The sequence below is a fragment of the Helianthus annuus genome, chromosome 12 (genome assembly GCF_002127325.2).
Source record: "Helianthus annuus cultivar XRQ/B chromosome 12, HanXRQr2.0-SUNRISE, whole genome shotgun sequence".
NCBI lineage: Eukaryota > Viridiplantae > Streptophyta > Magnoliopsida > Asterales > Asteraceae > Helianthus > Helianthus annuus.
Genome location: NC_035444.2, coordinates 47051795 through 47066134, shown reverse-complemented (window position 1 = coordinate 47066134; position 14340 = coordinate 47051795). Strand labels below are relative to the sequence as shown.

The 14340-nt window shown below is 35.4% G+C and overlaps 1 protein-coding gene across 1 annotated transcript in view; it reads right to left on the bottom strand.

The window, feature by feature from the left end:
- The window catches only part of LOC110892775 (aquaporin PIP2-2-like), a 96060-nt gene that overhangs the window by 73292 nt on the left and 8428 nt on the right, over nt 1–14340 (bottom strand). The window contains exon 2 of the mRNA XM_035981142.1: nt 8043–8338. Within this exon, the coding sequence (XP_035837035.1) occupies nt 8043–8338 (296 nt within the window). The remainder of the gene's footprint in view (nt 1–8042; nt 8339–14340) is intronic.

Here is a 14340-nt window from a genome sequence, read left to right as displayed (position 1 = left end):
GAGTTGGATATTCTTAGAGAGTATGAGTCATCGTAGGAAAGGTTTCCAGCCGAGTATTCAAGGCGACCACGACAAACTTCAAATGATAATGAAGCAGGTCCAAGTGGTGCTGGTGAACATGATGATATCCAACAAAATGAAGTTGCTCCTGATAATCAGACGACACAGAATGATAATCAAGAATCTGAGAACATGCCAGTATTTGATCGTGGTGATCCAGATTCTGAGGGGGAGCAAATCCAGATTTCAAGTCAAACAAACCCAGTCAGTGAACAAGATGCAAATCAGAATGTTACTAATCTGGATGGCGATGTAGATGTTCCAGGCGAAGTGATGCCAAGAACTCTTTCATACCATCCAGAGGAGCTGATCATTAGAGAATTGCAATCAGGCGTTCGCACTAGACGTCAAATTGACCAAGGCCTTACTTGTTTTTATTCTACAGTAGAACCTTTACAAACTGAGTTTTCACTAAGTTGTTTTATTTCGCAGATCGAACCACGAACATATAAAGAGGCGCTTACTGAAGATTCTTGGGTCAATGCTATGCAAGAAGAGTTGAGTCAATTCAAGAATTTGGGTGTGTGGAAGTTAGTAGACTTGCCTGATGGTCAAAGGAAGATCAACACCAAGTGGGTGTTTAAGTGTAAGAGAGACGATCGAGGGGTTATTATTCGAAACAAAGCTCGACTCGTAGTCCAGGGTTTCAGTCAACAGGAGGGTATAGATTTCACTGAAGTGTATGATCCTGTGGTTCGACTAGAAGCGATCAGAATCTTCCTAGCATTTGCATCGTGGAAAAACTTCAAAGTATATCAGCTAGATGTAAAATCGGTGTTTCTCTATGGGAAGGTAAAAGGGGAGGTATATGTCGGACAGCCACCGGGCTTTACCGATCCAATCCACAAAGACAAGGTCTACTTGCTAGACAAAGCGTTGTATGGTTTACACCAGGCCCCGAGAGCTTGGTACGAGACATTGTCTCAACACCTGCTAGCCAACAGCTTCATTCGTGGAAAAGTGGATGCCACTCTCTTCACCAAAGAGGTCGACGGGCATCTTCTGATAGTTCAGATATACGTAGACGACATCATATTTTGGTTTACAAATGAAAGTTTATGCAAAGATTTTGAATCAGTGATGAAGCAGAAATTCGAAATGTCATCGATGGGGAGATGAAATTCTTCTTGGGACTTCATGTTGATCAACTGCCTGAGGGAATTTTCATTCATCAAACGAAGTACGTTCATGATATTCTGGAGAAATTTGGAATGTCGGTTCTGCTCCAGCATCAACCCCTTTAGCGACGAATCCTAGGATAAATCCTGATCTCACCGGAGAGAAGGTAGATGAGACAATGTATCGTTCCATGATCGGTTCGTTGATATACTTGACTGCTTCAAGACTTGATATAATGTACCCAACGTGCCTCGCAGCAAGATTTCAACCTAACCCGAGAGCTTCGCATATGATTATTGTGAAGAGGATATTACGCTACCTGAAGGGAGCTCCATCGTTGTGGTTGGGGTATCCTAGAAAAGACGATTTTACGATCGAAGGGTATTCCGATTCAGATTTCGGATGCTGCAATGTCAATGCAAAATCAACAACAGCGGGTTGTCAGTTTTTTGGACCTCGTCTGGTCACCTGGTAATGCAAGAAGCAAAACTCTGTGGCTCTATCCACATGTGAAGTGGAGTATGTATCTGGTAGCAGTTGCTGCTCTCAGATCTTGTGGATCCAGCAACAGATGCGCGACTACGGTTTGCAATTTCTTAACACACCTATTTTTGTTGATAATGAGCCTGCTATTAATATAACGAAAAATCCAATACATCACGCTAAAACTAAACACATAGAAATTCGTCATCACTTCATCCGAGACTGCTTTGAGAAGAAGTTGATACGAATTGAGAAAATCCACACTGACAATCAGAAAGTTGATTTACATACCAAAGCTTTTGATAAAACTCGTTTTAACTTTTAAAACTGAATGGTATGATGCTTTTCTCGGTGTCGGATGGAATTATTGGCGTTGATGAAGGTACTGTTGTAGATGACGATGAGAAACAATCTGCAATGGTTTGTCGATTTTTTACTTGTTTTGGTATTTAGGGGGAGTAAATATTTTCAGAAAATACGAAAAGAGTAAAAAATTCATAAATCCAAAAACATGAGAATATTTCAAAATCCAAAAACATTAGAAAACTGAAAAAGAGCTTGTGTAAAAAGCGAAAATGATAGTACATCGGCTTGACAGTTACTGTACGCTAAAGATTTGTATAGTATAAAGCGTTAAACAGTCTCGCTGATGATGTGTCGATAGGTTTTTACACATTTAGTAGGTTTGTTTGGGATATAAAACATAAAATTCAAACTTGCTTATTTCGTGGGGGAACACTACTTGGATATATAGGTAACCCCTGAAATCTCGTTTGAAAGGTCCCTCTTTCTGAAATACTAGGTCTTTATACTCAGTGATATCTGGGGTATTATCCTGGGACTTCTGCTGAACGGAAGTTCTGACCTAGTCCCCGCATAATACTTTCCGCTTGCTTGAAACATAGCGTCGCCCTCAGCAAAAATGATGAAACAATAAAATTGATAATCATTGTTGTTGTAAAAAAGATCCTTTAAATGGGACACACCAAAAGTCGAAGCCGTCATCTCTCTGCTGAACGGAAGTTCTGACCTGAGCTCTCACGACCCTCGCAATTAACTCCTTACAGATATCATCTGTGGTATATTCACATGTAAGACTGAATATTGGGATCTGGATACGGGAGTATATTCAAGAGGTGAGACACATGAATGAGTTTAAGTTCTTAAGACACCTAATTCGTATCCTGAACAGATTGAAAATTGTGTGAGATTTTAAGTGGATCAGCATATCGACAATCTAAGTGAATTGTTTAATTCTGAGTATGAAATTAAAGCTTAACGGTATTAGTGAGTTGTCTAATAGCTAATATGATTCCCTAACACGCTTACCAAAAATATGTCTGTAAATAATTTACTTTCATTGCATTCTATTTCTGTATTTCATTTCTGATTTAGAAACTTTATTGAAAATCCAAAAAGTTTTTTCATTTCTGCTTTTTTTTTCGACAAACCAGAGTAGAAAGTTGATTGTCTGATTCTCAATGTTAAAGCAGATGCAGGAAGTTTCTAGACTGGAGGATGAGAAGAGCTTATTTTGTTAAAATCTGATTGTTGAAAAGTCAAAAACAAGTTCATTAACTTGATACTTGTTATTTTCTGAAAATGTTTGAAAATTGTTGTACTAAATCAGTTTTCATTTTGTCTTAAATCAACCAAGGTCATTAAGTTGGACTTGGTAGATAAAATTGAGTAATCAGGGTCATTAATTTGGACCTGAATACTTGAATGGATTTCTAAAACTGATAGATAATGAGATTTATTGTTGAAAGTAAATAGATTGTAATGTTATATATTTGAGTAACAGGAATCAAAATCCCCACGGCATCAAAATGGTCAAAGTTTGAACCATAATTCAAGTCCCAGCTTATTGAGAGGGGGAGACTTCGAAAGGGGGAATCAAGATTCTAGATCAACAATCAAAGGGGAGTTTGGAGATTGAAGATTAAAGATTGGAGTTTGAAGGAAGCTTTTACAATGTCAAGACAATTTGGAAAGAGCTAAAGACTAAAGACTCGACGCCGAAGACTTCGTCAACATCCAAGGGGGAGTCTGTTGGTGCATCTAGTGTCTGTTAACTTTGTCTTAATCGACTCTTATGTTTAGATAGGATAAACGAGCACACAACAGGGTTGAAATAAGGGTTTTAAGTGTTAAAGCAGGTGATTCCGCTTGAAATGGGTCATGGCAATTTCAAGAGAAATCAAATACATGTTATTCTGCTTGAATCTGTCATGTGATTTTCAAGCGGAATCAGGTCAACTATATATAGGTGTGTGCTATGTTCATTTGGAGCGGAATCTGATCATATGCTCTGAGTCGAGGTGCTGTATGTTTGTCATTTGAACGTGTAAAAGCTCAGGATTGATCAATAAAGAGATAGTTTGAAAGGAACAAGCCGTTTGACATTGTTTGCATTGATTCCGCCTTTGTAAATGATGATGAACTACTCATATTAGGGTCACCAGAACGTTCCAACAGAACATAATCGGCCACGAAACATGATTGTTGTTTGATTAGACCATTGGTACATGATACGGATGTCTATATGATATATAGTAATATGCCACCCATGATTATTATTAGAATTACATATGCTTCTATTGAATGATGGGTTGATGAAATTGATTCCCTTATTACCCTGTGTAATCTATAAATGATGAATAAGGTTGTGGATTGTCAATTGTTATTACATGGGCCACACACACACATCATTTTACACTTGGGTCGCATCATATCTAAATTGGGCCACCAGCTTAAGTGTTCCTGTAGTCCAGCTGGGCCCGGAGCCAACTGAACCGCACGGTTGAATCTGGGGCAGTAATGATGGGCCACATGCATTAGCCCACAAACACTATTGGGGGATAGGGTGAATTGAAAGTTGTTTACATGTTGGACTGAATGGTCATCGGCTTAAATGGTTGAACCGAGGGGTTAATGGGCTGGTTTATGGGATTGATAAATACATGTTAGTAAGTGGGTCGGCTACATAAACGGGCTGCTGGGAGGGCTTCATACGAGGAGACACAGTTGGGTTGGGTTATGTTGGACCCCGGGCTAGTTAAACCACATAAGGGCGGGTCTTTGTGGGCCATATGACCGGTTGGACACGAGTGGCTACATCTAAGAAATTGCAGGTTTGACTAGTATTGTTTAGTAAAGAATGTTATTTGTTTAAGTGTTGTTTAATGAAGAATGTTATTTGTTTAATGGTGGTTTGATATAGAGTGACTATTCACTTAAGTGTTGTTTGTGAAACTGTTGTTGTTTACTGCATGAACTACCGAAATGTGTGATGAATGTTATGTGATAAGCATGGTGCTAAACGTTGAACGTGGTCCTAACTGTTGTCAATAATTGGAATAGGACACACTTGATTTAGTACAAACAAGAAATTAAACCTACCGAGCAACCTAAGGTGTGTTCACTACTCTTGAGCATGCATCCCGGTGGTTGGGACAATCAGTGGGTATCCCGGGGGAGGGATAAGTCTTTTGGGTAAAACTGGAATATTGGATAATAATCTCATTCTATCACTTTCAAGTCCCATCTTTTGTTACCAGGGAGGTAACGGGGTATTAGTTAGTAGCGCTACTTAGGTTTGGCACCCTCACCCCGTACCGGAGAGGACGGGTGTGAACTAATGACCCCGTCATGCCTAGTGTTTTGATAGGAGCATTGGGGAACGGGCAAAACATACATCAGGAGCCGTCTTGTTCAGTATCGAGATATTATCAATATTGCTTTTTGTTGTTGAACTAAAATAAATACTTGGTAACAAGCGTTTTCATAAAGTGTGAACTCGCCTGCTTTGTCTGATACACTTGTTGCATGCTCGCAGGTCGATAGGTATCTTGGAGTTGGGAACTTGCTGTCTGGAGTAGCAGGAGTGGTCATGGGTCGACTGGAGGGACTCGTGTGATTATTTGTTGCTATCACACATTGGTTTTTGAACAATTCAACTATGGTTTATTATTTGCTTCCGCTGAACATGTTGGTTTACATTTAAACTTGTTGATAATATTTTCATCAATAATTGTAGATTTTATTTATAACTAGAGTGGGTTCGATGTAATTACTGGCTCGTTGTTGGTACGTCACATGCCTAACAGGGACTTTCCCTAAGTGGTATTTTGGGGGTGTGACACACACCCTAAACGATAAAAGGGCGTTTAAAGACGTGCTAGTTCATTCCTATGAAATTCAGTAATAAATTGTGAGGCTAAGCATATTATGTGGTAAATGATATTGCGTAATCATGGTAGCCACGATGCTTTTAATGAGTTAAGGAGAATCACCTATGTTAGAGAGAAGTGGGGTCGCTTCGAATGGAATTGGGGGCACAATTCCAAGAGCGCTCGCAGAACCAGAAAAGTGTTCCACGACCATTAATGGACACGACTATGAGGGGATGACCCGGCTAAGGAGAGTATTGTGTGAATTGTATTGTCGTCTACACAAATAGGGGTTTGTTCAAGGACATCGCGTCTACAAATCGCTAGGAGGCTAAGTATGCTTAACAACGGAAAGTTCAAAACAGCACCTACTTTTCCGGGAATACTCAACTGTCGAGGTTCCATTGGAAACTTTGTGTGTTTTGAACGATCTCCATTTATGTGGGGGATTGTTGGAAATTTGGTGAATGAATATTTAGTAAATTTATAATTTAGTGAAATTATAAATATTATTTAAATTCTTCATGTGGTGAATAAAAGAGAAACTCTTGAGTAGAGCTTCTTTATGACATTTAATTAGGTTTAATAGAGTTTTTAAGTCTCTAATTAAGTAACTAATCCTTAACTCTTGTACAATTAGTAGGCTTTGTGTTTCATTTTTGTTACTACAAGGAAAATACATAACCATAATACATGAAGAATACTTAAAGAAGGATGAACACTTGAAGACCAACTAGAGAAGAGTAGTCTCTACTCGCTTTCCACCACCATCACATCCTTATTTGTTCCATAAGTTCAAACACTACAATTACCCGGTGTAACCTCGGGCGCGTGAGCCATCTCCGACACTACATACTGCTTTGGTTGTTGTACCTTGGGAAACAAATGCGTCTTTCTTTAGTAGAGGCGTGAAATCTGTTTTAAGGGAAGCGTGTTGAACACGTGCCTCAGCCACAACCATCAACAACAGTTTGTTCATTTTTACAGCCAAGAGGGATTGCACAAAGTGACGCGGTTCAAGTTCTCATAGTGGAAATTATACAAGAAGACGCTTCTCAAGCTCTTCTCAAAGACAACGATTTTAATCGATTATTTAAATATGATGTATTTCATTTTTAATTTTGTATGGATTTGTACACGGTACAGGTACTACAATTTCCCCAAAGTATGTAAAGAGAGTATCTTTACAATTTTTATATTTATTTATATAATTTTTATTATAATTGTGACCCATGTCCTATAGAATGAAACCGCAAATAAGAGTCGGAGAAGATATGTGAACGAAGAAGACACTGAATTGTATTAATCGATTTCATTTTTTCTAATTTCATTGATTTAATCGATTGTAATGTTTTTTTGATTTCGTTGGTTTAATCAAAATTTTTAGTCTGATTCATCAATTTTGGGTTTTTAGTTTTGTTTCTAATTCATTGATTTTGGCTTCTAGTTTCATCGATGTGATAATGTATTCTAATTTTATTAGGTTTGGTTCTGATTCATCGAGAGTTTTGATTACTGAGGTAATGAATTTTAATTTCAAGTGTTGTGATTTGAGTTTTGGTGTTTATTCATGAATTATTGTTTCGAAATTTGAGATTTGTATAATTTGTAACGATTCTATCCACAAATTCTAATTTGGGATTGAATTTGGTTGCTGCTCTTTTCCGGGGGTTTTCTTCTTCCTTTTTTTTTCTTAAATTGACCAACTCTGACCTGCACTTGGATTTGTCAAAACCCATCCGGACCTGTTTTAAAATAACTCATCTTAACCTAAACCCATCTTACCCGTCTACTCACCCGAGCCAACCCATTCATTTTGCCAGCTCTAATGTAAACATACATGTTTCATTTATCTAATTAGAACGTGGACCTATATATTTAAAACTTCTCATTTTGTGCAAATAAACAAACTTTATCTCAATATAATAGGTTAAATCACTATATTAAGGCCATCTTTGGCTTAACTTTTCAAAACAACTTATAACTTTTTGAAAAACTTAATAAGTTACAATGGAGTGACTTGTTGACTTTTCTCTCACAAAATAGTTTCACCCGAACACTTTTTAACTTTTCAAAAAATCAATAAGCTAACAAGTCACTAAAATAAGCAATCCCAAACACCCCCTAAACGGCTTTGATAATAGGTTAAAACTGTATATTAAATGGATTTGAAAATTGCACACTATGAGGGAGCAATCGGGTACATACAGGAACATGAGAATCTCTAGCGTTCCTCTTGGGATCAATGGCGGCGAAAACGGTGTAGACAAGAACAAAAGTGCCGAGGATCTCCGCACCCAACCCAATGCCTGTATTGTAGCCGTGGGCTAGCTCGTTGGCACCGCCACCGTAGGTGTCATAATAAGTCTTGTAAAAAGCCTTGACTAAGGCCACACCATAAATGGCTCCTAAACACTGAGCCACCATGAACATGATAGCTCTAGGCAGTGACACTTTACGAGCCAGAAGTAAACCAAAAGTCACGGCAGGGTTAATGTGGCCTCCTGAACATTCACGTAAATATTTTATTAGTAAACAAATATATTGCGAGGATATACAAAAGCAAACTAACTATTAATTTCTTTGTTAAAAAACGATTTATTAGTAAACAAATATATTGCGAGGATATACAAAAGCAAACTAACTATTAATTTCTTTGTTAAAAACGACTCGTTTACGGTATCTGCACATAATATATACATGTGTGGGCCTTCGGATCACAAAAGTGAAAGTGCACTAATTTTAACGTTATTTTCCTAATTTCGTGAAAATAACATTAAAAAAAAAGCGAGGGTCAGTTAATCATGCATCATGTGTTGGTATTGATAGCCAAAAGAGAAGGGGGTACATGCACTAATCGTCTTGTCCCAATTGTTGAGTGTTATGTGCCTTATGTCCAAAGTTTGATACAAAACTACTATCGAGCCGGGGGCTGTGGCGAAGCTTAAGATTTCCGATCGTGGGGTTAAAAACGTATATACCTAGAATAATTATAAAAGAAGGGGATCGAAAAAGTATATACCTAAAAAAATCTATATGAAAACTACATACCGGACACTACTGAGCAAAAAGTTCAGGGACCCCATGCGCGCATGCGGCCCCCACAAAGTCGCGCCCCTGGCTGGGGATCTCACTGGAAACAACTTCTCTATTCCTATGGGTAGAAGTAAGGCTCTTTACATCTTACCATTCTCAGACACTAACTTAGCTTTACTATTAGTGGGATCTATTGAGTATAATGATGATGATTTCTTCGATTTAAGAAAAAGAAAATGGTATTGTTTTCTTAACCATATCTCATGAAATAAAATCAAATGAAAAATTGGTTAAATTGTTCGCTTATACGTATAACACATATGTGTCCGTTATATTACACAAACCTAAAAAATATATTAACCAATTCGTTTGATTGATGTTTTTACACACACACATAGGATTGGATTTAAGAGTGAACACTAGTGTAGTTTTCGAACTGAGCGAACTAATCCTGGCCATACATGTGTGTAGATCAATGGCCAGGATTTGATGATTAAATACACTAGTGTATTTTACCATTTGATGATGAAATCATAGGCATCCACGTGTGTAAATCAATGGTCAAGATTTGTTCACTCAGTTCGCAAATACATTAGTGTTCACTCTATAACCCCACCATATATATATAGAGTGAACACTAGGTTGAGAGTGAACTGTGTAAACTAATCTAAGCCATTGGATTACACCATCTGGAGATTTTTATATAATTGCAAGATTGTAAATATAATTTTGTAACTTCCCTGTAAATAATTGATAAAAGGATATTTGCATGTCTTTTGTAAATTGCATTTATTAAAAAATAAAATCAAAATTCCTAAAATCTCGCTAGTTTCCGTACATATAAGATACGCAGCTGTTAGTGTATACACATGTGTAAAGTCTCGCTAGTATCAGTTTATACAAGATACATAGACGTTAGTGTATACACATGTATACAGTCTCGCTAACTATCAGTTTATACAAGATGTACAACTGGTAGTTTGTACACATGTGTACAGTCTTTTATACATCTGTGTATTATATTTAGAAATTGTTACATATGTGTATATTAACAACATATAGTATATTATGCATGCACACGAGTACATTCATATAAAAATATATGAAATTAATGAAAACGAAACATATCACATGTATGCAAAAATAAATAATTTCATCACATATTCAAAAAAAGGTTAATGCCCAAAAATAATTACAATTTCAATCTCAGAGAAATTTTTCAATATTTATTGAAAATTATAAAAAGTAAAAAACAATATTATGATATCTACATATACTAATAATAAAAGAAAAATATATTAAAGTCAAAATTAAACCAAAATCTATGTATAAAAAATATGGAGAAATAACCAGAAATGGGAGAGATTAGGGGGGGGGGGGGGTTAACTGAGGAGAAAATTAAGATATTGTAATTAAAAATACTTGACTAATGTCAGTCTTACCCCTTTAATCTAAAAAACTGATCAATAGTTAAGCTTAGTTCCCTCAGTTCACTATCAAGAAGTTTTTCACTCTTGAATCTAATCCTATATATATATATATATATATATATATATATATATATATATATATATATATATAGGGGAGAGTTTAAATGAGAACGCTAAATATTGTGAGAACCGTGAGAACAAATAAAAAAAACCATGAGAACATGGTCAAAAACAATTCAAATTCAATTTTTTTTCTACACTTATCATTATTATTCGAATACAATGTTATAAATTCTATTTACACGTTTAAATTTACGTGAATTCATAAATAAAGAAAATTTACACATGTGTAAGTTTGCCATTTACACATGTGTAAATCTGTTATATTTACACATGTGTAAAAAATCTAAAAAGAGTGATTTTGAAAGGAGAAATGAATTATTTGATGTTATAAATTCTTGTTTTGATGATGTATCTTAATTACAATGAGGTTTGTATTAAAAAATTTGATTTTGATTGCTTTTTTCATTCGTTCTCACGGTTCTCGCAATATTTAGCGTTCTCAAGATAACCCTCCCCTATATATATATATATATATATATATATATATATATATATATATATATATATATATATATATATATATATATAGGAGAAGGATCAGTTAGGAAGCATCCTTTATTGCGAGACATGCGAGAACCAATGTGAACACAACCAAAAATAGCTAAAAAACACACAAAATTTTTTATTTTTTAAATATTTTTTATAAAAAAAATCGCTGGATTTCGTTACAAAAAAAATTAATTAAAAAAAGAAATTCGGCTACTAAAAGTAGCGATTTTAATTTAAAAAATATTAAAAAATGTGTTTTTTTTATATTTTTAGTTTTTTTTTTTTGGGGTTTAGTTTTTTTAGCATTTTAGCTTGGGTGGGAGGGTGAGGGAGGGGGGTTTATTTTATTTATTTATTTATTTTTTTGTTGGGGGGGGGGGATTAGTTTTTAGCATTTAACTTGGGGGGGGGGGGTGTTTAGGTTTCTTTAGGTTTTTTTATGTATTTTTGGTTGTGTTCACATTGATTCTCGCGGTTCTCGCAATAAAGGTGCTTCTCGCATGAACCTTACCCCATATGTGTGTGTGTATATACATATATATAGGTACGGGATTAGAAGAAAATGCCCAAAAGTGTGAAAACGCATCATGGCCCAACGCGTGGTGCTGGATATGATCAGGGCGTATGGGCTTTTTTGTCATTTTATCTTCCGCTTTTCCAATTCGGTGTCACAATATTGCTTCCTTTTTTGGCGTTTAATATTTTTTGGCGTTAACCAAATTCAATAATTACATGGCGTTTTAATGGTTTCATTGTATTAACATTTTGGCGTTTATGGCATGTCCAAATTGTAGGCCATTGGAACCCCAAAGGCCAAAATATTTCTCTGAATGGTTTCATGCATACTAAGTATGGCCAGGACTTTTTAGGATGATGCCACATTGTTTGTTCTTAGATTCAACGGCGTTTAGATTCAATGTCGTTTTAGACAATATGACCCATTTTCTATTATTTTTTATATACATTTCGACGTTTGTGGTGTCTTGGAGTTTTACAAGTGGAAAATTATATTACAACCACAGGGGAAAAAATAGAAGCGAAAAAAATAAATTAAAAATCCTAATCGGATGTCTCTTCACAATCCTGACTGTCATCAGTCTCTCTCTTCTTTAATACTATAAGAACTATCACCAAATATATGACGTTTTATGCAAAACTTAACATACCCATCGATCTGACTTATTTTTGTTCATTTCTTGAAGTGGCTTTTGTGGATGTTGGTGACATAGATCGATGTCGTGTGAGTGAGTTTTTCGCTTTGCTTGTCATCTTTATCTTCATCTTTTATAATCATCCCACTCTTCAGTGTAATCGATCTCTTCTCCTCATCCAAGCCTTCTTCAAGAACAAAGAACACAAAATGACACAGTCTATTTTTCTTGAAGATGTGTCCATCTCATGCAGCAAAACCTTACTGAGTTACTCTCCTCACCTAACAATCCATTCAGTAAAACTCCACGCAGGACAATACCGAATATCCAAGAAAGCATGTTAGCCATCTTTGATTTTTTAAATTTTTTTTTTTTTTTTGCGTTTTACAGTGATGGGTATTTAGGAACATTTGGCGTTTGTTTTTTTCTTGTGTGATGAAATGGAAGTTGCTGAGAGGTTTCATTTTATAGGATGTCTTAGGCGCGTAGTTTGGGCGGGATATTATTATAATAAAGTATTATTCGTTTCAGTTACTGTTTGTAATTACTGTTTTTTATAAGCTTTATCTCTAAAGTCTGTAACACGTCCCATCTTTCAAGTTTGACGTTTTAGATTTTAATATAATAAATGTTGTTAATAATAAAGTTTCCATCGCTTCAATTTTACAGTTTTGTAGTTACTGTTTCTAGTTACCTTTTCGAGATTTTGGCCTTTTTTTATATTTTTGATGAGGTTTTTATACTTTTTTTATAATACTTGTCCAAATTAATTTTATTATAGTTTGGGAGTTTTGTGGCGTTTTATGGCATGATTGCGTTTTTCACAAGCATTTGTCTGTGTGGCGTTTTTATTATATATGACGTTGTTATTATATAACAATCAACTGAAAAAGAAAATTATATATATATATATATATATGTGTGTGTGTGTGTGTATAGGGTAAGGTTCATGCAAGAACCGCAAGATCCAATGTGAACACAATAAAAAATAGCCAAAAAAAAAAAAAATAACCCCCCCCACCCAAAAAAAAAAAAAAAAACTAAACCCCCTCTCCCACCCCCCAAAAACCGAACCCCCCCCCCTACCAAACTAAAATGCTAAAAACTAAACCCCTAAAAAACCTATAAAAAAAACAAAAAAAACCCACAATTGTTTTAATATTTTTTACATTAAAATCGCTACTTTTAGGTATTTTTAGGTATTTTTGGCTATTTTTAGGTATTTTTGGCTATTAAAAAATATAAAAAAATTTGTGTTTTTATACTATTTTTAGGTATTTTTGGTTGTGTTCACATTGGTTCTCGCGGTTCTCGCAATGAAGGGTGGTTCCTGGCGGATCCTTCTCCTATATATATATCTACAATGATCTTCCAAATCTTCACTGTGACTAGTCTATTTTTTCTTTTTTGAATCATCTTAACTGCCTGTTTCGACTTTCGTATGATTCATTTTGTTTTTTTTTGTTTTTTGAAGTTACTTTTTTGTCGCCGTTTGAAAGCATAAAGTTTGATATCAGCCTCTTTTTCCGAGAAACGATGTGTGATTTTTTAACTTTTTGGAATTTTACCGAGAAAAAGAACGCCACTAAATAAATGTACCTTAAATCTCTAAATTTGGTAATGCTAAACTCAACAATGTTTTGCTGTATGAGATGGACAACATTGTTAATCCTCAGTTAAGAAAGATGTCTAACAATGTTGTCCACCCCATATAGCTAAACTTTATTGAGAACAAAACTCAATAATGTTTTTGTATGTTTTGGCGTTATAAATTGGATGAAAGTTAATGATAAAGTCAATAAAATTTTACTCAATGAAATGGACAATATCCTCACTTAAGGATTTTGTCCATTACATTGAGGGAAACCTTGCCGACAACCAAACTGAATTACAAAGAAACGTTTTGTTTTAGGGGATATTTGATGTTTGGTTTTTTTGGCGTTTCTAAGACGAATGGTATATATTAAATATGGCGTTTGGGGTTTTGTGTGTTTAATGGAAGGTCTGAGATGTTGTATATATAGGATGGTGTGTGGTATGTAGGTTAAGGCTTTATCGTTTAAAACAAGTTTGGCGTTTTATATCTAATGGCGTTTATATTAGGATGGTGTGTGCTATGTGGATTAAGGCGGTATTTTAATGGCGTTTTATTCATGAGTTTGGCGTTTTATGTAGAGAAGTCAAAAGACCATTTTACCCTTAATGAAGCGCGCCACGCTAATAAAAGTGACGTTATTTACGAAAACGCCACCGCGTCATCTAGTCTATAGATTGTTT